General features: G+C 42.4%; 3 protein-coding genes across 10 annotated transcripts in view; 2 read left to right on the top strand and 1 right to left on the bottom strand.

Moving 5' to 3' along the window:
- The window catches only part of PUS7 (pseudouridine synthase 7), a 47,254-nt gene extending 46,133 nt beyond the window's left edge, over positions 1-1,121 (top strand). For all 5 annotated transcript variants that reach the window (XM_068402441.1, XM_068402443.1, XM_068402440.1 and 2 more), the window contains one exon: positions 370-1,121. In XM_068402441.1, the coding sequence (XP_068258542.1) occupies positions 370-506 (137 nt within the window). In that variant the 3' untranslated portion in view covers positions 507-1,121. The remainder of the gene's footprint in view (positions 1-369) is intronic.
- A 600-nt stretch (positions 1,122-1,721) lies between these two features.
- RINT1 (RAD50 interactor 1) lies at positions 1,722-14,797 on the top strand. 4 transcript variants are annotated; one of them, XM_068402104.1, is made up of 15 exons: positions 1,722-2,133; positions 2,594-2,697; positions 3,102-3,286; positions 3,443-3,684; positions 3,850-4,023; positions 4,101-4,250; positions 5,359-5,515; positions 6,709-6,819; positions 7,016-7,241; positions 7,842-7,979; positions 8,699-8,898; positions 10,936-11,150; positions 11,804-11,984; positions 12,072-12,190; positions 14,024-14,797. In XM_068402104.1, the coding sequence occupies exons 3-15, from the start codon at positions 3,110-3,112 to the stop codon at positions 14,235-14,237; spliced, it is 2,304 nt and encodes a 767-aa protein (XP_068258205.1). In that variant the 5' UTR covers positions 1,722-2,133; positions 2,594-2,697; positions 3,102-3,109; the 3' UTR covers positions 14,238-14,797. The 4 variants fall into 4 exon arrangements, with proteins under 4 accessions (XP_068258205.1, XP_068258206.1, XP_068258204.1 ...); XM_068402105.1 differs by having other exon boundaries at positions 1,722-2,015; XM_068402103.1 differs by lacking the exon at positions 2,594-2,697.
- EFCAB10 (EF-hand calcium binding domain 10) lies at positions 11,929-16,739 on the bottom strand. The gene is made up of 4 exons (XM_068402108.1): positions 16,640-16,739; positions 16,298-16,462; positions 15,815-15,898; positions 11,929-11,975 (listed from the first exon to the last, which is right to left on the bottom strand). Exons 1-4 carry the CDS (start codon positions 16,737-16,739, stop codon positions 11,929-11,931), a joined length of 396 nt encoding a protein of 131 aa, XP_068258209.1.
- Between the last annotated feature and the right edge of the window lie 3,576 nt (positions 16,740-20,315).

Consider the following 20,315-nt stretch of genomic DNA (forward strand, 5'->3'; position numbering starts at 1 on the left):
CAAATACTTAACAATTCAATGGAAAATTTTTTATATAACTCTGGTCACAAGGTGTTTTGACACTACGTTACAGAAAAAGTGAAGAGAGGCTAGGAATTCAGTTTTGAAAGAACAGAAGTTTATTTTGCTTTTAAAAGAAGAATAGCCCCAAAACATCACACTTCTTGCTGATGATGTTAAAAAGTTGTTTTATGAAATTCCACTGTGGATTGTGAATTGGAGTATGGTGGTGGTGGTTGTTTTCTTCTATAGGTTGGAGGGGTTGGTCGTGGAAAATCTTAGTCCAGTTTAGATGGCATCCAGAATAAGCATCACTTATGACCTTAACAAATTTTCTTGCTTTGTGTCTCCTCTTACCCCTTATGATAGATGGTAAATTCAGGGCACTAAAGATGGAGTTCTCCCTTCCCCCATCCACTTATGCTACCATGGCGATTCGAGAAGTTCTGAAAATGGACACAAGCATAAAAAACCAGACACAACTGAATACTACCTGGTTACGCTGAATGAACTGCAAAAATGACTTGATTTTAACATATATAAAGTGATTTCCTATTTACATGTTCTGTACAAATCTTTAAAGATTGGTAGTAAGAGATTTGTATTTTTTTAAGTTTTTATTAGTGCTACCATTTAACTTCAGTAGTTATTTGCAAGATGGTGGTTGTAATATAATACAGATATTAGTGACTGGTACTTTTTAATGAACAAATAAGTTGCTTGAGCTGTAACATGGGTGCATCTTTAAGAAATGGGTTTATAATAGTTCCAGACCTGGAAGAATGTTTAGCTTGCTTTTTTTTTTTTTTGCAAGCACTGAATGTTTCCATGAGTTCAGCACACTTTGAAGTCCCTAAAAATGTATTAAATTACAGCTTAGGAAAATGAGTTACAACAAAATTAATGATCGATGAACATTTATATCGGAGGTTTTTGCTGGTACCATTTGCGCTGATGCGGTAGAGGATTCTGTTGGCGAGGCATTTTATGTGCTGTAAGGATGTACAGCTGTTTTAATTAGTTGGTCTTTTAATTGAGAAAATACTTGTGCATATTTTCCAGCTTTACTAATATCTGTACCAAAGAACAGGTACAGAAAATAAATTAACCTGAAAGTGTAAGTGTGTATCAGTAACGACTCCTTTATGCATCTCGTGTGTCCATTGCTGGCAGGGTGTGAGCTGGCCTTCTGGTAGAAAAAAAAAATATTATAAAGCTGTTCTAAAAAAGGCGTTGCATTTCCAGCCAAATACCAAGTCTGTGTTGCTAAAATGGTGTAAATAGCAGACAGTCCCCATTGCTGCATGCCGGGGTCGCCCGTGAAGTACCTCAGGAGAGGACGGGGCTCGAGCAGCACGAAGCGGTGGAGGCTCGTGAACCAGCGGGGCTGCGCTTTACACACGGGAACAAATCGGCCGTTCCTCGATCCCAGCCTCCCGACAGGCGCGGCCGCCGACCCGGCCGGCTCCGCGGGGCGCTGGGAAGGACGGAAGACGACGCGCGCCTCCGCCGGTGCGGGCCGGGCGCTGCGCTGGGGCCGCCCCCGCGCATGCGCGGTACTGGCGGAGTGCAGCCGGCCCCGCCCGCCGGGGCGCCTCACCCGGGCACAGGCACGGGGGTGGCAGTGCGCGTGCGCTGTGCCCTCCGCCGGCCCCGCCCGCAGGCGGTGCTGCGCGCGCGTGACGCATCGCCCGCGGGGCTGCTGACGCGGCAGGGCGGGGCGCGCTGGGGGGACCCGGCCCAGCAGCTGTGCCGCCGGCGGAGCCCTGGCCTGCCTCGGCGGGCCCGTGCGAGCCCCGCTGGGTGCCGTCCAGCCTGCGAGGGAGAGCGCGGCCTCGGGGGCAGAGCCCGGAGCGGGGGAAGAAGGGCTCAGCGGGGCGCTAACGGCTGGCGGTGAAAGGGGCTGCTCGGTCGCCTGGCCGGGGCCGGGGGCGGCAGGGGCCCTCGCCCGGAGCCTTCCCGGGGCCCGCAGAGCCTTATAACGCTCCCTGAGACGGCCCGGCCCTCCGGCGAAGGTGGGTGCAGAGCTGCGTGCTGGAGCAGGGAGGTGGTTGGAGGATGCTCCCCGGTGTCCTGTTCCTCTCTCCTCCTGTATCCTGATCCTCGCCTCTAGTAAGAGAAGAGCACCGCTTGGTTAGTAGTCTTCTGCGGTATGATTTGTTTTCGTCGCTGCAGACAGCATGGTGCTTTTTACTACTCTGTTTTCTTTATTCACTCCTTCCTCAGCAGCACCCTTGGCCTCTCAGTTTGGTCTTTCTGGTGCTCTCTGTTGCTTTCCCAACTGTGGCTCATCAGCTGTACGATTTTCTCCCTCTTTCTTGTTGTCTGTGTAATAGGGGGTTTTGGTTAATTAAAGCTTGTAGCAGATAAAGTGCAAGTGTATAAGTTTCATTTTTAAATACTGTTTTCAAAGTGATACTAAGAAGTTGAGAATTGAACTAGCTGAACACTCGTCATTGTTGCCTTTTTTTGTTTCACTGTACATAATCATCCTCTCGGTTTCACGTCTGATTTTCTCTGGATGCTGCCAAATGTGTGGATCAGCAAGTGCCTCTTCTGTTTTACTGTGTGGGTTTTCTTATAAATATTTCAGTGATGCTTTTACTTTATAAATCATTGCAAGACCTGAGTGCGTACTTTGCTAGTAATACATCAGTCATCAGTGGATATCTCTGGAACATCTTAAACTATGAAAAGGTAAAGCGGAACATTGTTATCCTCCTTTGTATTTTACAAAAATATTTTTCCAGTATTTTTCATTGTTTCCTATATTACGTATGTAGAAACTACATATATATCGAACTATTTTTAATAAAATGCACACTTTTGGGGAAGGAAAAAACTAACAGGAATATTTCTCTTCAGTAATTAATGTACGATAAATCACCAGTTGGGTGTATAAGTGAGGTTATATCCTATCTCAGCTAAGACTTAGGCCAGCAAATTGTCCCACTTAAAACAGTATATTTCTTGAATGTCTTACTTAAGTTTCAATTTAAATTGAACTGCCCAGCTTTTCATGGAGTTTTGTGTCCTCAATAGATCAATAGTTGTTTGTGCTTAGTGGTGACTAATTAGAAATTGTATAATCGGTATTGCAGAGAAAAACATGGCAACCGTTGCTGTTAGAAAGAAAGAAGTTGCTAGAGATATAGATCGTTGTGATATCCCGTACTATGTTTCTGAATTCGTGGAAAGAGAAGTTGGAAATGACTATGATTCTCTGAGGAAGCTAGACAACCTTATTGATAAGCTATCTGAAAATAAAAAGCAGTTAGAAGAACAGGTAAGCATCTTTCTTTTTTCCCCTTTTTCTGAATATACTGTATGACTGATTATGTATATTAAACTAAATTAAAGCAATGTATTAATATATCAAATGGTACTACTCTACATAGTGCAGTGTTTTTATGTCAGACTTAGTACTTCTCTGTGAATGTAGGTACTTACAGTTTCATCAGAAGTCCCTAAAAGAATTCAGAATGCCTTAAAGAATGCGGAAGATTCTAAGAAGTCTCTGAGCCGGCTTCTAGAGGAAGAATCTCTTCTCTCTGATTCGATCAATAGCCACTTACTGAAAGCTCAGCCATGGATGGAGGATCTCGATGTACTGATTAGTCAAGTAGAAGAGATTGAACGACAGCTGGCCTATCTTAAATGGATTTCACGGATAGAAGAGTTAAGGTAAAGTTTCTGAGTACTGCATGTGTGTTCTGAGACTGGTAACCTAGTTTATCCCATCATTAAAGTATTTTATATTTGAGAAAGTTTTCATTTTTCAATGTCCAAATGATTCTTTTCTGTTATCTTTAATGAATTTTTGGCCTTGACTTTTCTTGTATTTTGTAGTGATAGCATTCAGCAGTATCTGATGACCAACAATGTTCCAGAGGCAGCCAGTACTCTAGCATTCATGGCAGAACTGGATATTAAACTTCAAGAGTCATCTTGTTCTCATCTTCTTGCTTTTGTGAGATCCACTGTTAAATTCTGGCATAAAATTCTTAAGGACAAATTGTCAAGGTAAGAGATGCAGTGTCACTGCCTCCTCTTTGCATTGTACTGTAAGTCCCTGTTGAAGTGCTTGTTTTGCCTTGCAGTGACTTTGAAGAGGTACTAACCCAGCTCCGCTGGCCGTTTGTGGGGCCACCACAGTCTCAGGCATTTGGCCTTGCTGCGCCAGCCAGTGCTCCTGATGTGTACAGCAATTTGGAGATGTTATTTTGTCAGCTTCTGAAATTGCAAACCTCGTATCCTTTTACATAGTTGTGTATTTTAGTAAGAATAATAAATGTCAGAGATGCACATTCTCAAGGAGAATTATTTCGAATTTTGTTCTCCGTAAAGACAGAAGATAATTTGAATATGTGTTACTTAAGAATGTGTTTTTTTTGTTTAGAAAATGACAGGTGCCAAAGTTGTCCTTTTGGCAGTAGCAACATTGTAACTCCAAGCCATCAGATCTAGTGTTCTCATGGTAGCTGACAGTTCAGGTTTCATGACTGTCAGGATTTATATGCTTCAGCCAGATTACCGATGTTAATAAAAAAATGGTGACATATATTTTATTTTCAGAGTTAATGCTTTTCCGTTCATAGCCTTATTTGAAATCAGCCTTAATCTTTTTAATATGTCCCATCCCAGAAGGAAAAGAGGGAAAGCTAAAGATACATGTCTCGGAAGGAGACTTTGCCAAAAGGGGAGACTTCAGAAGGATTGTCGTTGTGCAGCGATAGTAGTCTGCCTTTGAGGTTAATCAGGAGGCACTGCTGCTCATTCTTTTACAAAGCACAACTAAAGCTCAACCAAGGAATTTTTCCTGGAGTTGATTGTGGCCGCTACCTTTTTTTTTTTTTTTTTAAACATGGAGCAGGAAGGTACAAGGCCATTCTACACAACCCTGAGTTGGTAACAGTTTTGGTCTGGCAGTCTGGGTCACTTAGATCAGTTACATGAAAATGGGAAATCATGTATTGCATTTATTAATCTCATGAGTCTTCTATCCTCCTTTAGCAAATGCGAATAAGCCTGCCTATTGGACAGCCTCTGTGTTTGGTACTGACAATCGTGGTTTTCTGTGTTCTTTTTTTTAATCATATGAGTTTCCTAAATCAAACTAACTTAAGTAACTTGTATTATTGAATAAATAACCCTTAGCAGCCTGAGTTGTATTAAATATTATATAAACAGAAATATTTTGAGTATCCTTCATATTTGAGGAATTGCATTGATTACAAAATACCGCCTTCAGCCAATGAGGTAAAACAAATAAATGTTCATATTTATAAACCCATTCCATTGAAATTATGATGTCGGGAGAATTCAACACTTAAATTCATCCTTGACTGTCAAACTTAGAGATGAACTGTTAACCAAACCTAAACAATTGCCAGAAAAGTATTCTTTACCCCCATCGCCACCCATTATCCTTCCAATACAGATCATGCTGAATCCTCTTCAGAAAAGATTCAAGTATCATTTCACTGGAAATAAACAAACCAATGTTTTGAACAAGGTATGGAAGAAAGCAGTTTGATTTTCTTTTTTTTTTTAAATTGCTATTTTAAGCAACAGATAGATTGCTGTATTTAAATTGTGTAGCTCTAACAGTTTTTTAGACATGAACAAAATTACTTCATAAGCAAAATGATGTTCAAGAGATTAAATTTGTGAACAAAAATAGGTGAACAACTATTTTTCTAAAAAACTTGTGAAGAAAAGTTTACAGGTAATCTGGTGTCAGATCAGAAAGATATTCCAACGGGGCCTTGCTCAAATTTGGGTTGGTTTTTTTGTTTTGTGTTTTTTTTTGTTTTGTTTTTTTTTTTTTTTTTAAATAATAACTTGGATAATGGAATAAAGAAAATACCCATGTGAAATATTTGAAAGACACCAACCTGGAAGGGATTACGAGTATTTCAGAGGGCAGGCTCAGAGTTCACAATGATCTTGGCAAGCTGGGGAGGGAGTGACAAAAAAAAACAAACAACCCCAAACGTGATGAAATTCAGTAGACAAGTGAAAATTAATCCAGAAATGAGAAACAGATGCACAAAATGGGGAGAATGTGAGTGCCGTTCAACAGAAGGTTCTTTGGCTATTGGGACTGAGGAGGACAGGAACTGCTTCTGCTTGCACTAACATTGAAAGGAGCGTTCATCAAAAACTACGGCCCATATTTTTCAGGTGTGGAAACTGAAAAAGCTTGAAGGCATTAAAATGTGAAATCAGGTGATAGATTCCCCACTTCCAGGGGGAAGGTTGGGTTGAGGTTGGATACAATGACAGTACGAACGGAGCTACTGGGAAGAGTTTTCTCAGGAGTGCATCCTTTTTACTGAAAGGTTGAAATAAAGAATAATAAAGACCCCAGAGAAGAACAGGAGGAAGTATACGAAGCAGAAAAGAAGGCCTCATGAGTGAGAAAGCAGTAGAGAAGGGGGAGATAAGAAATGGAGCTTTTGCTTGAGAAGAAACAGAATAATTGGTGCATTTAAGGCAGTTCAAATCCAGAAATTCTTCTTGATACTGCTTTTATGAAAATCAAAGCGAAGTAAAACACAGTGAAAGACTTGTGTAATCTGAGATCAGGAGAAGGCAGGGGAAGAGACTGGTCTTTTTAGAAGTTTGTCTTAAAATATTAGTAGCACTTGAATAAAAGTTGTTTGGATGCATTTAATATTTTCTTTTTTTTTTTTTTAAAATAAGCCTGAGTGGTATTTAACACAAGTACTTATGTGGATTGGAAATCATGCCAAATTCCTTGATGACAAAATCCAGCCAATACTGGACAAGGCAGGATCTTCAGTGAATGCTGGGGTAAGCACTTCCATGGTTTTATATATGTGAATATGTAAGTCAGCTTCTGATAGATACCTGTGTAAGCCCACTTCCACTGATTTCACTAAGTACGTGGTGAGACTTAACTCAGTCTAGCAGCAGTTTGTTATGTACATGTTTGTGCATATTAATACTTCCTATCTCTGACACTTCATTCACTTTTTTCTTTCAAAAGCTTGAATTTTCTCGTGGTCTAGTAATGCTGATTTTGGAGAAGCTGGCTGCTGATATTCCATGCCTTCTGTATGATGATACACTCTTTTGTCACCTTGTGGATGAGGTACTTCTATTTGAGAGAGAGTTATACAGCGTTCATGGTTATCTCAGCAGCTTTCCCAGTTGCATGCATATTCTTTCAGAAGAATCCTGCTTCCAGAGGTGGCTAACAGTGGAAAAAAAATGTAAGACTTCCAGTGGATTTTGTTGGCCTTTATATTGCCCAATCAGAAAAGAAGTATGTATATACTTAAATGAATAGCCTTCTCAAATAAGATCAGTCACTTGGACAGGGCTACTACATAAGACATACATATTTTTATACTATGTGATTATTGTGACTAAAAATTGGTTAGACTCTAATAGTGCTTCTGTAGTTTGTAGGATTCTTGCCCCTAAGCTGTATGGAATCCAGTAGGCTGATTTTTTAGACGAATATTGTATTTATGTGTGTGCAGACAAGGATGAACTTCAAATTGAAGTAGGGGAAGGGTGTTAACTTTTGAGAAATGCAGAGGAAATATATTGGAAAGGAGCAAGCCACCTGTTAAAAAACCAAAAACGCCTATCAGCTCTGACATAGTCGTTAACACCATTGCAAATGCAGATACATTGAAGCTGGTTTTGTATGAAGGCAGTCATCAGTAGTTTTTATAACCTGAAAATGTAAAATTTAACTTCACTAGAGGTAAGGCTTTTATGTTTATATTTTTTAGAGGGGATTTTGTTAGAATTTTAAAAAATTATTAAAAACTTGCACAAAAGTTGTAAATTGTTTATCTCAGTTGCTCTTCAGAAAATGGACTCTATGCTTTCATCAGAGGCTGCATGGATATCACAATACAAAGATATCACTGATGTAGATGAAATGAAAGTCCCAGACTGCGCTGAAACTTTTATGACTCTGTTGTTAGTTATAACAGGTAATTATTAATCTATGGGCATTGCTCTTGTTTGTAATGAATAGTAAAAAAACTTCAGCTAACAGATTTCTTTACTAAATACCTGCTGGCAGCAGTAGTCATCAAATAACGTTGCAAAGTTGTGATGTTTGCAATTTAATAAAAGCTTTCCTGTTCATTTTGTGTTTTGAACACTAACTCAAGCATGAATAATCTTGAGCTAGTGACATGTTAACAAAATAATAATTAAACCCCCCCCCGTGATATTTAGCATGTTAAAACTTGTTCATACTTGAGAGAACATAATTTGTTACAATGCAGTAGTAAAAAAATCGTACTATTCCTTTTGACAATTTAGAAGCTATTAAGTAGCATCTGCTTTCTTGGAACAGATAATCAGAGCAAGTAAATTTTCAAGAGACACTTAATTGCATATTCAATGTCTTAATTTTACTCTACGTGAGTACGCGTTAGGGACCACACTGGATGGTGTGGTATAATCACATACTGCTTAAAGTATTAGAATACAAAATGCTAGTGGAATCAGGAGTTTCTTTACGTGTTTAGCTTTTGCGTTGAGTAGTTTCCCTGAAATTGTTAAAATACGTCAGCTGTTTTAAATACTATATGATGTTCTCACAGGCGTAAGGTTGTGTAGTAAGATGACTGTAATGTTTCTTTTTGAAAAGCTTTTAGTCAGTGTTGGAAAACCTAAAAACATTTTATTAATGTCTTTCCAGACAGGTATAAGAATCTTCCAACAGCTTCCAGAAAACTACAGTTCCTGGGTCTACAGAAGGAGTTAGTTGATGATTTCAGGATACGATTAACTCAAGTAATGAAGGAAGAGACTAGAGCTTCCTTAGGATTCCGATACTGTGCAATCCTTAATGCTGTTAACTATATAGCAACAGTGTTGGCAGACTGGGCTGACAATGTAGTAAGTAATTACTTTACTTTAAAAAAAAAAATTTAAAAAATGAACTTTGGATGTTTGTTTCATAACATTTTATTTTCAGCACTGTTTATATAAGTGTATTCAGAAGAATTAATTACTGAAAAAAATAGCATGAGATGTAAATTCAGGTTTTAATAAAAGATGTATAAACAAGGACAGATTATTGTTTGAGATCTAAGCTGTATTAATTTTAAACTTTATAGGGAAATGCAAAGAGAGCCTGGGGGATGGAATAATCTGAACAGACAAAAAAGTAGTCTCCTTTACATGCTTTGAATTGTAAAAAAATTAGTGGGTTGATTTTGGAGATCTCTGAGCCAGTGTTAACAGCATTGGTGTTGAAGTGCGTGCAGTAGCTTGAACTACTCCCATGGCAGGTTAGCTGAAATGGATTCACCACGGGTATCGGTGTTGCAACACGGTTTAGGTGTTGCTCAGAAAAGCTACTTGCTGATAACTGGGAATTGGGAATTAATTATTTGGCTATTGTCACGGTTTAAAGCTGGGCTGGCTATTAAACCTGCAGCAGACGCTCTCTGTTAACCCTCCCCACCCACCCGAAGGGAAAGGGAAAGGGAAAAGGGAGAGAGACTTACGGGTTGGAAAGTTAAAACAGTTTTAATAAACCTATAATAATGAAAAAGAGTATAATAATAATATTGGAATAATCAAATATATACAAATATATATACAAAACCAAGATCGAGCTCCCCCGATGTCGGCAACGTCACCACCGGCACTGCAGGGCAGGCTCCGGGAAGGCCCAGGCTGGGCCTAGCGACGGTCGAGAGCTGGATCCAGGAACGCACGGATCGGGATCGGGGGCAGCAGGAAAACAGTCGGAGTCCTCCTTGGACACCGGCCATAGCAGAAAAGAGCAAAGAGAGAGAGACCCTCGTGTTCCCCCCGCTTTATACCGAGAATGACGTGTATGGGATGGAATACCCTTGTTGGTCAATTTTGGGTCACCTGCCCTGTCTGCTCCCCCCTGCAGCTGCGACCCCCCTTCGGCTCTTCACTCATAAGCAGTGAGGAATTCAGCAGTGACCTTGGTTCTCTAAGACTAAGTACAGCAAGAGCCTTACTGCACAACATCCCTACCGCTGCCTCAGTGATAACTACAAACTTCGAGCGTTATCAGTCCTGGAAACGGACACTGTCTGCAAAACATGTAGTTAGTTTCAGAAAGTGCAGTTACTTAGAGGAGACTTAGCTGAAAGTAAAAATCACTGAAAGGAAAATTGGCCTGGTTTAGGCCAAACCAGGACAGCTATATAATAGCCTGGTGGCAGCATGGCTCTTCTGTAGCATTTCAGCTTTTCTATGATTATTGGTACAAAAGGTCAAAAAACCTGTTATGTGTAAAGTGTGTGGAAATAGATATTTTGTGTAAGATGGGCAGCCTCTAAATTCTTTCTGTCTTCGCAGGAAACTGTGGCTCTAGCAGAGGATAATCTTGACTTGATAGGACAGCAGCCTTCATGCTGTACAGCTGTATCTGCCTAAGTGTTTTGATCTGCTTAAAAGCAAAACCAGCGAGTTGTTACCACTATGTCACGTTAAACTTTATCCGTTTTCTTGCTGTTGTCAGCCCAGCAAATTTATGATTTAATGAACGATTATTTCTAAAGCAAATTACAAGTAAAGATTCTAGTTTACTTTTGCAAACATTAAAAAGGTCAAAATCAGGGTGTTTTTAAGCATTCTGCTGTCAATCTTAAAGTATCTTTTTAGTATTTCTCTAGATCTATTCCCATTACCTATCTGCTGTTGTATCTGAAACCCGTATATGTTCCATCACTAGGATTAAATCACCATGGGTTTTTTTTGGTGGGTTTTTTTTTCACTAAATCAGGACCACATGGAAAGATAAGAAAGTGTTTTTAAAATCTTAACATTTAAAGTTTATAAGTGTGTCAGGAGAGCGTTTTCTAGAACTGTGCCTATTAAAGTACCAATGAAAAGTTCAAATGGTAAGGTTATTTTTTGTAGTATTCATATCTGCTATTGTTTCTCTAGTTCTTCTTGCAGCTACAACAGGCTGAACTGGAGGTTCGTGCAGAAAGTGACGCTGTCAGTAAACTACAGCTAGGGCAGCTGGCTTCGATGGAGAGCTCTGTCTTTGATGAAATGATTAACCTCCTGGAACGCCTGAAACATGACATGCTGACTCGTCAAGTGGATCATGTCTTCAGAGAGGTCAAAGATGCTGCAAAGCTGTACAAAAAAGAGAGGTGATTCTGTCTGTTTACTCTCCTCCCATATTACAATATTATTTCCTCTTAAAATGCTGAGGTAAACAAAGGCAGGAATAGCTAATAGGCGAAATTATTTTCCTGAACAGGAATGGCACAGGGTAGTAAGTTTTGGAAAATTCTCTTAACACGTACTTCAAGACTATTTTAACGTTATGTTTTCTTAAGTAGTTCCACAATTAGTGGGCATGTTATCTTAAAAACCCTGGGGAGAATTCTGGATTGCTCTAGTTTGGAGAAGAATTATTTTCTCCATAGTAGTATTAAAGAGTTAATATGAAATGGCCTGTAATGACTGTTCTGTCTTCACAGACTCACAGGGCTTCTTGAACGTTTGCTCCTGAGTAGAATTTCTGAAGTACTTCATAAAAGGAATACAACAACTCGATGATTTTCTAGATTAGATGGGGGTTCTTTGAATGGCATGTTCAGAGATTTGTAACTAAAGCATGAGTTCAATATTAAATGAAATTTAAACATAGCATTAGTCCGTGATTATGTTTAGATTTCACGTGGGAAAGGAGAACATTGTAAATGGGTGAGATTTTTTTTTTTAAAGGATAATGTTACCTTCTGCTGTTGTAATATGAATAATTTCATTGTAATGACTTCAGTGCAATCATTTCTTCCAGGTGGTTATCTTTACCATCTCAAGCAGAGCAAGCAGTCATGTCTTTATCAAGCACAGCTTGCCCAATGTTGTTGACCCTACGAGACCGCTTGCTACAACTAGAACAGCAGCTCTGTCATTCACTGTTCAAAATTTTCTGGCAAATGCTTGCAGAGAAAGTGGATATATACATATATCAGGAAGTAGGTGTCAGCAAACCGTGACCTATGCAATATAATGTAGGTGTCAGCGACGGCCTAAACAGCACATGCACCTCTTTGTGTTTGTAGGTAATTATGGCAAATCATTTTAATGAAGGAGGAGCAGCACAACTCCAGTTTGACATGAGTAGAAATCTGTTCCCTTTATTTTCACACTATTGCAAGAGGCCAGAAAACTACTTCAAGCAGTAAGTATGCGAACTTCTGATCTGTCGGATTTCAGAAGTGAATGTCCAGATAAATGACGTGTGTTTTACATATCACCAAGATTTCTTCACAGTTAGTTTTGATCCACACTTAAAATATGTGGATCATTTATGCTTCCAATGTTTACAGCTAGGAAAGTTTTGATTCTGCAGCGTGTACTCAGATAGCGACGGACTGTGGCATGTGTTCTGGAGTCTTTTGTGCAGTCAGGATGTCTAGATAAATTAACTTGTGGAAGGAATATAAGTAGCACAGACTTCCAAAACTGGGGCCAAAGAAAGTACTCAAAGATCTAGTTAAAACACAAGAAACTTTATTGTTAGAAAAAAAGACTAAACTATGTTCCTGCTCAGAATTGCCTTGCATAGTCTAGTTGCTTTTATTGGTGAGAAGAAACTACCTTCTTTGTGGTTAGTCTTTTTTAAATAGCCCACAGAAGAGTCTAGCACTAAACTCCTAGGCTAACTGGGGCACAAATCTTAGTATTTTTAAAGCAATATGGAGTATGGCATTCAGTCTTGAACATCTGAAGACAAAGATTATATATTGGCATTTTTTTAAATGGAATATTCACGTAGCATCTTCAGGCTTAAGGGTTTTTTTGAGCACATCACCTTCATAACGGTAATTCACAGAATCACAGAATGTTAGGGATTGGAAGGGACCTCAAAAGATCATCTAGTCCAATCCCTCTGCCAGAGCAGGATTGCCTAGACCATATCACACAGGAACGCGTCCAGGCGGGTTTTGAGTGTCTCCAGAGAAGGAGACTCCACAACCTCTCTGGGCAGCCTGTTCCAGTGTTCGGTCACCCTCACCGTAAAGAAGTCTTTCCTCATGTTTATGCGGAACCTCCTGTGTTCCAGCTTGCACCCATTGCCCCTTGTCCTGTCAAGGGATGTCACTGAGAAGAGCCTGGCTCCATCCTCATGACACTTGCCCTTTACATATTTATAAGCATTAATGAGGTCACCCCTCAGTCTCCTCTTCTCCAAGCTAAAGAGACCCAGCTCCCTCAGCCTCTCCTCATAAGGGAGATGTTCCACTCCCTTAATCATCTTCGTGGCTCTGCGCTGGACTCTCTCTAGCAGTTCCCTGTCCTTCTTGAACTGAGGGGCCCAGAACTGGACACAATATTCCAGATGCGGCCTCACCAGGGCAGAGTAGAGGGGGAGGAGAACCTCTCTTGACCTGCTAACCACACCCCTTCTAATACACCCCAGGATGCCATACATACATACATATTATTGATACATACATATTATTCCCAGCGTAAGAGGACACAGATGCACAAAGGAACTGTAAAAAATAATGCATAATGGCCACATGGATATCTATGGTATTTAGACTAGAAACAATGTGACAAAGACAGGGCATCTGTTCACTCCCTAATGATATTTGGGGAAAACGTTCAGATTCTAGCAACTGTCTGTTAAACTGTGCTCTTAAAATATACTGAATAAGAAGTTCCTAATTATCTTAGGGGAAGATGTAGTTGGGGAAAGCTAGACAGGTTAAGTGGTAAATTCTAGTCTGTATTTTTAATACTAGTGGAAAAACTTAAGAAGCAAAAGCCATGCCGAGCACTGGGAGGCAAAATACTGATGCTTCTGAAATACACGTACATAACGGAAAAGGTTGGACAGCAAGAACAAATACACTCTTTGCCTTGATCTAAGCAGTACTTTTCAGTTCACTACTTCTGATCCTTTTCAGAAGTCCACAGAGATTTTTTTTGTTAATCACTGTGTGCACAAGAAGTAAGTGTATCTTATGGGTGCTTCTCATTAATCCATGTACCTTTTTTCCTCTAGCATAAAAGAAGCCTGCATTATCCTGAACCTGAATATTGGCTCTGCCTTGCTTCTGAAGGATGTGCTACAGTCAGCTTCAGAAAATGAAACGTTAACGCCAAACCAGCCCTCTGCAACAGCAGCACTAAATGAACTTGGGGTTTATAAATTAGCTCAAAAGGATGTTGAGATTCTACTCAATTTGAGAGCTAGTTGGCCAAATACAGGAAAATAAAGACTTCTTCAGAAATTGTTGGTCTAGACTACCTATTTCAAACAAAAGCAAAGCAAATGGGTGATTTTTTTTCAATAGTGTATGGTGAATGACTGGTTTAATGTTATGCCTTATTGTATATGGTTTTAAAAAAAAATTTCCAAGTGCTACTGCCTTGGTTTCGAACTGTGCGGATCTTGTTTTCTGTAGCCACCTCGCCGTTGCATGTGGAAGCTAAAACTGCCTTCATCTCTAATGACTGTGTCTGCCTTGTCAAGGCTGTGTGCTGTAACATCGTTCTGAGGAATACAGGGTACTTACAGCGTAAGTACCCCTGTGTACAGTATGGACAGCGCTTCCCTACGCACCAGTCTGCCTTCATTTAAACACAGATGCTTTACATCTCTAAATCCCAGGTAATGGATGTTCTGTGTTAAAATGTATACATACTGAACACGGAAGGAAGGAAGGAATATGTCACTTTGTTTTCTTTATTCATACTAATTCAATTTTTTTTTCTTTGCTGTACCCACGTCTCTCGTAATTTTTGTAAAAGTTTATCCTTAAAAATTGCATAAATACTGTGGTGTAAGTTTGAAAATAGCATTTTACTTAGAAGTGCTACCGTTCTTCAACTGTGGATGTTTGTCATAACTTGCTGAAGTTGGTCTTTCCTTTAAAAAAAAAAACAAGCAGCACAAGCCCAAAAACCAAAACCAACTTAAGAAACAGCTCAACTGTTAAAGTTAATTTTATTCAATAGTAATGAGCCAATAAGTAACAACCCCTTACTGTAAGCTGCAAACTGAAGGAGGAAAGGCAATACCCTATTTTAGTTGTGTGAGAGATTTCTACTGTTTTTTTTTTAACCATCTAATGCTATTAAGAAAAGCAATTCTCAAACGCTACCCCAATCAGCTGATGTCTCAAAGGGGTTGGGACACACATGAGAAGAAGAGAGTACTGCTTACAATCGGCTGTCCACAGCTGAAAAACGAGAAGAATTGAGCAAGGTGCCTATTTTTAATACATACAGCAGAGCACTGCTCAAACTAATACACAGCCCAGCTCTCCAGCATCTTTTTCTTCCTAAGATAGGAAAAAAAAAAATTCTAGTCAGATAATGATGAGGATAATTAGTTCCAGTTACCTTTCAGTGATTGCAACAGTTACCAAAAAATTGCCCCTAGAACTGGACCTTGATCACGAGAAATTATAACCCTGAGCTTGTTTCATCGCTGTCTGTGTTACTACCTCTGGCAAAGAAGACAACAGCCCTTTGCTGTTTTGCATTTCTAGATCAGTATTCGAAGCCTGGCTGTCTGACCTGAGGGGCAGGTGATCTGGGAGGTCTGCTTTGGGAGGGTCCTGGAGCTGAGATGGTGGAGGGGAATGCCAAGTTTGGTCCAGGTCACAGGGGCAAGCCCAGCAACGTCAGTAACTGACCTTTTTAAGTCTCGCAGTGCAAAGCCGGGGTTAAGCTTAAACCAGCAAGTCCTTTAATTACATACTTTTGTAAATAAAAAATAAATCTCAGTAAAATATCTCTTGTGCATATTCCCCCCTAAAAAAAAAACCCTCTTTCAATTAAACTTACACTTCTTCCTTGAATACGTCCAGTGTGATATTCACATCGTCTCCAAACTGCAGGTCTTCAGTGCTCAGTCCCAAAGTTTTAAGAGCTAAAGTTAAAGAGAATTTCCTATGCAAGTCATGGAAAGATTAATTTGACATCTTGAAATGACCTAGATACAATAAAACGGAAACATATGTAACTTAAACATATGTAACTTTTTTAACTTTCCAAGTTCCAGGTTGTGTACTGGCAGATGTGTGGATACTTTTACAGTATACAGATGTGTAGCTTTGAAACTATTTCATAGAATCACAGAATCGTTTTGGTTGGAAAGGGCCTTTAAGATCATCAGGTCCAACTGTTAACCCAGCACTGCCCAGTCCACCACTAAACCATGTCCCTAAGCAAATAACTTTAATATTTATTATTTTTACTTAAATTTTAATAATTCTGTGCAAACACACACAAACACTTTAGTGTGCGCCGCTGTTCTGGTGAGACGCACCTTCTCTGTACTGCGCTGGCGTTATGTGGCCTTGGCCTAGGACATCCAGCAAGCTGAACATGGCGGCCAGGTTGTCCTCGTCCAGGAGGAACGGGTACTCCCCCTCGTCTCCTTTTCCAGCTTTCACCCTTTCCAGCACCTGGATCAGGAACTCGCGTGGCCTTTCTGCAACGAAGCAAAATCGCCCGCAGACGCAGGACCCTCAGCCGGCGACCGAAGGCCGCGCAATCCCTTCCCCGCCCCCTCCCACCATCCCCACTCCCGCTTTTCGCGGCGGGGGGAGCCCCACAGCTCCCCAGGCCGGAACGGGGCGCCCGGCCCTGCCCTGCCCGGGGTCCACACCGGGGCGGTGGTAGAGCAGCAGCGCGCCGAGGCGGTGCAGCAGCTCGGGGATGCGGTGGCGCTGCAGGTAGTCGCGGCACTGCCGCTCGCCCGCCGCCATCCTGCGTTGCTGGGAGACCGCGCGCCCCGCCCCCGCGCACCGCCCCGCCCCGCCCAGAGGCAGCGTGAGGCGCGGCGGGCGCGGGAAGCCTGAGCGGGGCGGGGGGGGCGGGGGCGGGCAGGCGCGGCGGGAGCTGCTCGGACGCGGGGGCGGGAAGGGGCCTCCGCGAAGGCAACGCGACAAGGAACCGGCGCAGCGGCTCGGCGGGAGGGCGAGCGGCCGCTCGGCAGAGCTGGCGGGGCGCTGCCTCCGTCAGCTCGGCGCGGCGGGCGGAGTGAGGGCGGTCACAGGCCCGCACTGGCGGCGCAGCCCCTGCTCCAGCGGGGAGAGTTGGGGAGCAGCGATTGATTTGCCTCGGTGTCACCGCGTTAGCACTGGAGCACGAAGTCAGCACTGCCAGCCCAGTCACCGGTTTGTACCGCCGTTACTTCATGGGGAAAGCACGTTACACGCCGTTGTTTTTAACGTTTGTGCAAGTCGTCTCCATTTCAGCCGCATTCCCTTGCAGCTGCACCTCTTGCCTTTTCCCACACACCGCCCCCTCCCTGCACTCCCTGGCTGAAGGTGGCCTTGGTTAAGCGTCGTAAATGGCAGAGGAGAGTAAAATGTTCCGATGCCACCTCGTGGAACGTGGTCATGTGTGCTCGGTGCCGGCATGAGGTGCAAAAGCAACGATGAGCAGCTCGGAGAGGTTACGTTTTTAAATCATTACTGAGGGGTGCAGTATAGCCTGTGCAAACAGGACAGAGACATCAAAGAGCCTTTTTGTTGTACTACCCAATTTGAGCAGGCGAAAGATAACAAATTAAAGTGTCCCACTTAAAAAAAAAAAAGAAAATTCAAAAACAAATCTACAAAGACATAACCATCTGCCATCAAATACAAATAGAGAATGTAAATGAGCATATAGTAAAGAAAAAAAATGGCACTCCTATGAAGAGTCTAGCACTGTCTGTGTTTAACTATTTGCCAAATAGTTTGACCCTAATGAGGTTCCTGTCAGCCCATTCTTCCAGCCTGTTGAGGTTCTGCTGAAGGACAGCCCTGCCCCTACTGTATCAGTCACCTCCCCACTCCCCCCAGTTTGTTGTTATCCATGAATTTGCAACCTGTTCCAACATCCAGGATGGTAATGAAACCCTTCAGCATTATTTGGCTCAGTATTAACCCCTGAGGCACGTTACCGGTAACAACCGACCAAACGGACTTCCAGCAGCTGACCCCAGCCCTCTGAGCCCTGATGTCCAGATGATTTTCCACCCACCTCACAGGCCACTCTTTGAATCCTTATCTCTCCAATTGATTATAAGAATACTAAAGCAGATGATGTCAAAAGCCTTGCCAAGGTCTAAGTGAACAACACACTGCTCTCTGGTTAGCACCTGGAGGCAGCCATTTCACCACAAAAGGCAAGCCGTGGTTTCCCCTTGTTAAATCCATGTTGTCTGGACATGGCTTCCAGGAGCATTTGTTCCATAATCTGCCTGGGATAGAGGTTGGGTTGAGTGGCCTGTGGTTCCCTGTGACTTTCTTGAAAATGGCTGTTGCATTTGCCTTTTTCCAGTCCGTAGAAACCCTGTACTATGTTCACCGTGATCGTTCAAGGATGATAGCAGCCTTGTGATGATAGCAGCCTGAATCCTGCCCAGCTTTCCGCGTAGACTTGTATAGATCCAGGGTAAGGAGTCCTTAACTCAGGCTTCCTCTTATGTGGGTAGTACCTCACTCCCCACACTCTGCCCAAAGATATGAGCATAGACCTCACCAAGTTAAAACCTGAAGCAAAGGCAGCCCCGAGTGCACCTCAGTCATTCCCGTGTCCTTTGTCACTAGGCTACCCACCCCACATAGTGGGGCCCACGTTTTCCTTAGCCTGCCTTCCACGCTAATATACAAAAGGGCCCTTCACATCCCTCACTAATTCCAACTCCATCCAAGCTTTGGCTCTCCTAGTTCTGCTTCAGCATGCCCACGCAATATTTCTGTAACCCACCCCTGCTCCCACAGTCTGTATACTCACCTTTTGGATTTGATTTCAGCCAGGAGCTCCCCAGTCACCCATCCTGGCCTTCTCCCACGTCTGCTCAGCTTCCTGCATGTCAGAATGGACTGTTCTTGTGCTTCAGCTAGCTCCCCTGGGCCTTTCAGGGCAGTCTTCTGTGGGATTCTGCCAACAAAATGTCTGCAGGAGGCAAAGTCTGCTCTCCTGAATGCCAGGGTTGCAGTTCGACTATTTATCTTCCTCACTTCCCTCAGAACCTTAAGCTTTGCTACCGCTATCTCGTAGTCACTGCTGCCGAGGCTGCCACCAATGTCAATGTTCCCAGACAGCCCTTCCTTATATGTGAGCAGCATGTCTCGCATAGCCAGGCTCAGCTTGCCAAGCACTTCTGTCAAGAAATCGTCCTTGATGTAGCACAGAAGTAGCCAGGATCACTGTGCCTTCACCATATTGCCATCCCAGTCCCCTCTACAAGAACAAGAGAGCCTGCAATTTTAACGCTAAGCTGTGAATGGTTTTTTTCAGTCAACTACAAAATAAAGACTAAACCTGCCATCAAAAAATCATATACCGAGAAAAATTAAATATCAGGAATTAGAAAAATACTTCCTGTTACTGTTTCCGAGTCAAGGAGAAGTAAAAATAGGTCACAAAAAAGGCTAGTTTAGTATCAGGAAACTTAGCTCTCTTACAGGACTGGCCACTTCCCTACTGACTGAAAAACCCAAGCAACTGATTTCCTAGAACTACTGAGGGACTTTTGCTGAAGGCAAAGGGGAAAAAAGAAGATGCTTTTCATTCTTTGAGATATATAGTATATTTGTCTGCTTGAGTGTGGCTCTGAGCCCACAGCTCTTAAGACCGCAGATGCTTTTATTCTAGCAGGAGCTGTAGAGCAAGTTCACACACACACAGGGTGGTAGAGACCAGAGATCCATCTCCATCGCCTTAGTTTTTCTGAGCTCCCGCCAAGTCTGGATTTTTTCTGGATGCATCACAGAATCAACCAGGTTGGGAAGAGACCTCAGGGATCATCGAGTCCAACCGTTACCCTGACACCACCCTGTCAACTAGACCATGGCACTAAGTGCCATGTCCAGTCTTTTCTTAAACACATCCAGAGATGGTGACTCCACCACCTCCCTGGGCAGCCTGTTCCAATGTCTAATAACCCTTTCTGAAAAGAAATTCTTCCTAATGTCCAACCTGAACCTCCCCTGGCGAAGCTTGAGGCTGTGTCCTCTTGTCCTATCGCTAGTTGGCCGGGAGAAGAGGCCGAATCCCACTTCACTACAACCTCCCTTCAGGTAGTTGTAGACTGCAATAAGGTCACCTCTGAGCCTCCTCTTCTCCAGGCTAAACAACCCCAGCTCCCTCAGCCGTTCCTCGTAGGTCAGACCCTCCAGACCCTTCACCAGCTTGGTCGCCCTCCTCTGGACTCGCTCCAACACCTCAACATCTTTCTTGAAGTGCGGGGCCCAGAACTGGACACAGTACTCAAGATGCGGCCTCACCAGTGCTGAGTACAGAGGGACGATCACTTCCCTAGACCGGCTGGCTACACTATTCCTAAT

The sequence above is a fragment of the Nyctibius grandis genome, chromosome 5, assembly GCF_013368605.1.
Source record: "Nyctibius grandis isolate bNycGra1 chromosome 5, bNycGra1.pri, whole genome shotgun sequence".
NCBI lineage: Eukaryota > Metazoa > Chordata > Aves > Nyctibiiformes > Nyctibiidae > Nyctibius > Nyctibius grandis.

Coding starts and splice junctions, on each gene's coding strand:
- EFCAB10 (XM_068402108.1), bottom strand. CDS start 16,739: ATGGCGGCGGGCGAGCGGCAGTGCCGCGACTACCTGCAGCGCCACCGC. Junction 15,899..16,297: donor GCCAGCGCAGTACAGAGAAG/GTGCGTCTCACC, acceptor CTTTAACTTTAG/CTCTTAAAACTTTGGGACTG. Junction 11,976..15,814: donor GGACGTATTCAAGGAAGAAG/TGTAAGTTTAAT, acceptor TACTTCCTGATA/TATGTATATATCCACTTTCT.
- RINT1 (XM_068402104.1), top strand. CDS start 3,110: ATGGCAACCGTTGCTGTTAGAAAGAAAGAAGTTGCTAGAGATATAGAT. Junction 3,287..3,442: donor AAAAGCAGTTAGAAGAACAG/GTAAGCATCTTT, acceptor CTGTGAATGTAG/GTACTTACAGTTTCATCAGA. Junction 8,899..10,935: donor CAGACTGGGCTGACAATGTA/GTAAGTAATTAC, acceptor TTGTTTCTCTAG/TTCTTCTTGCAGCTACAACA.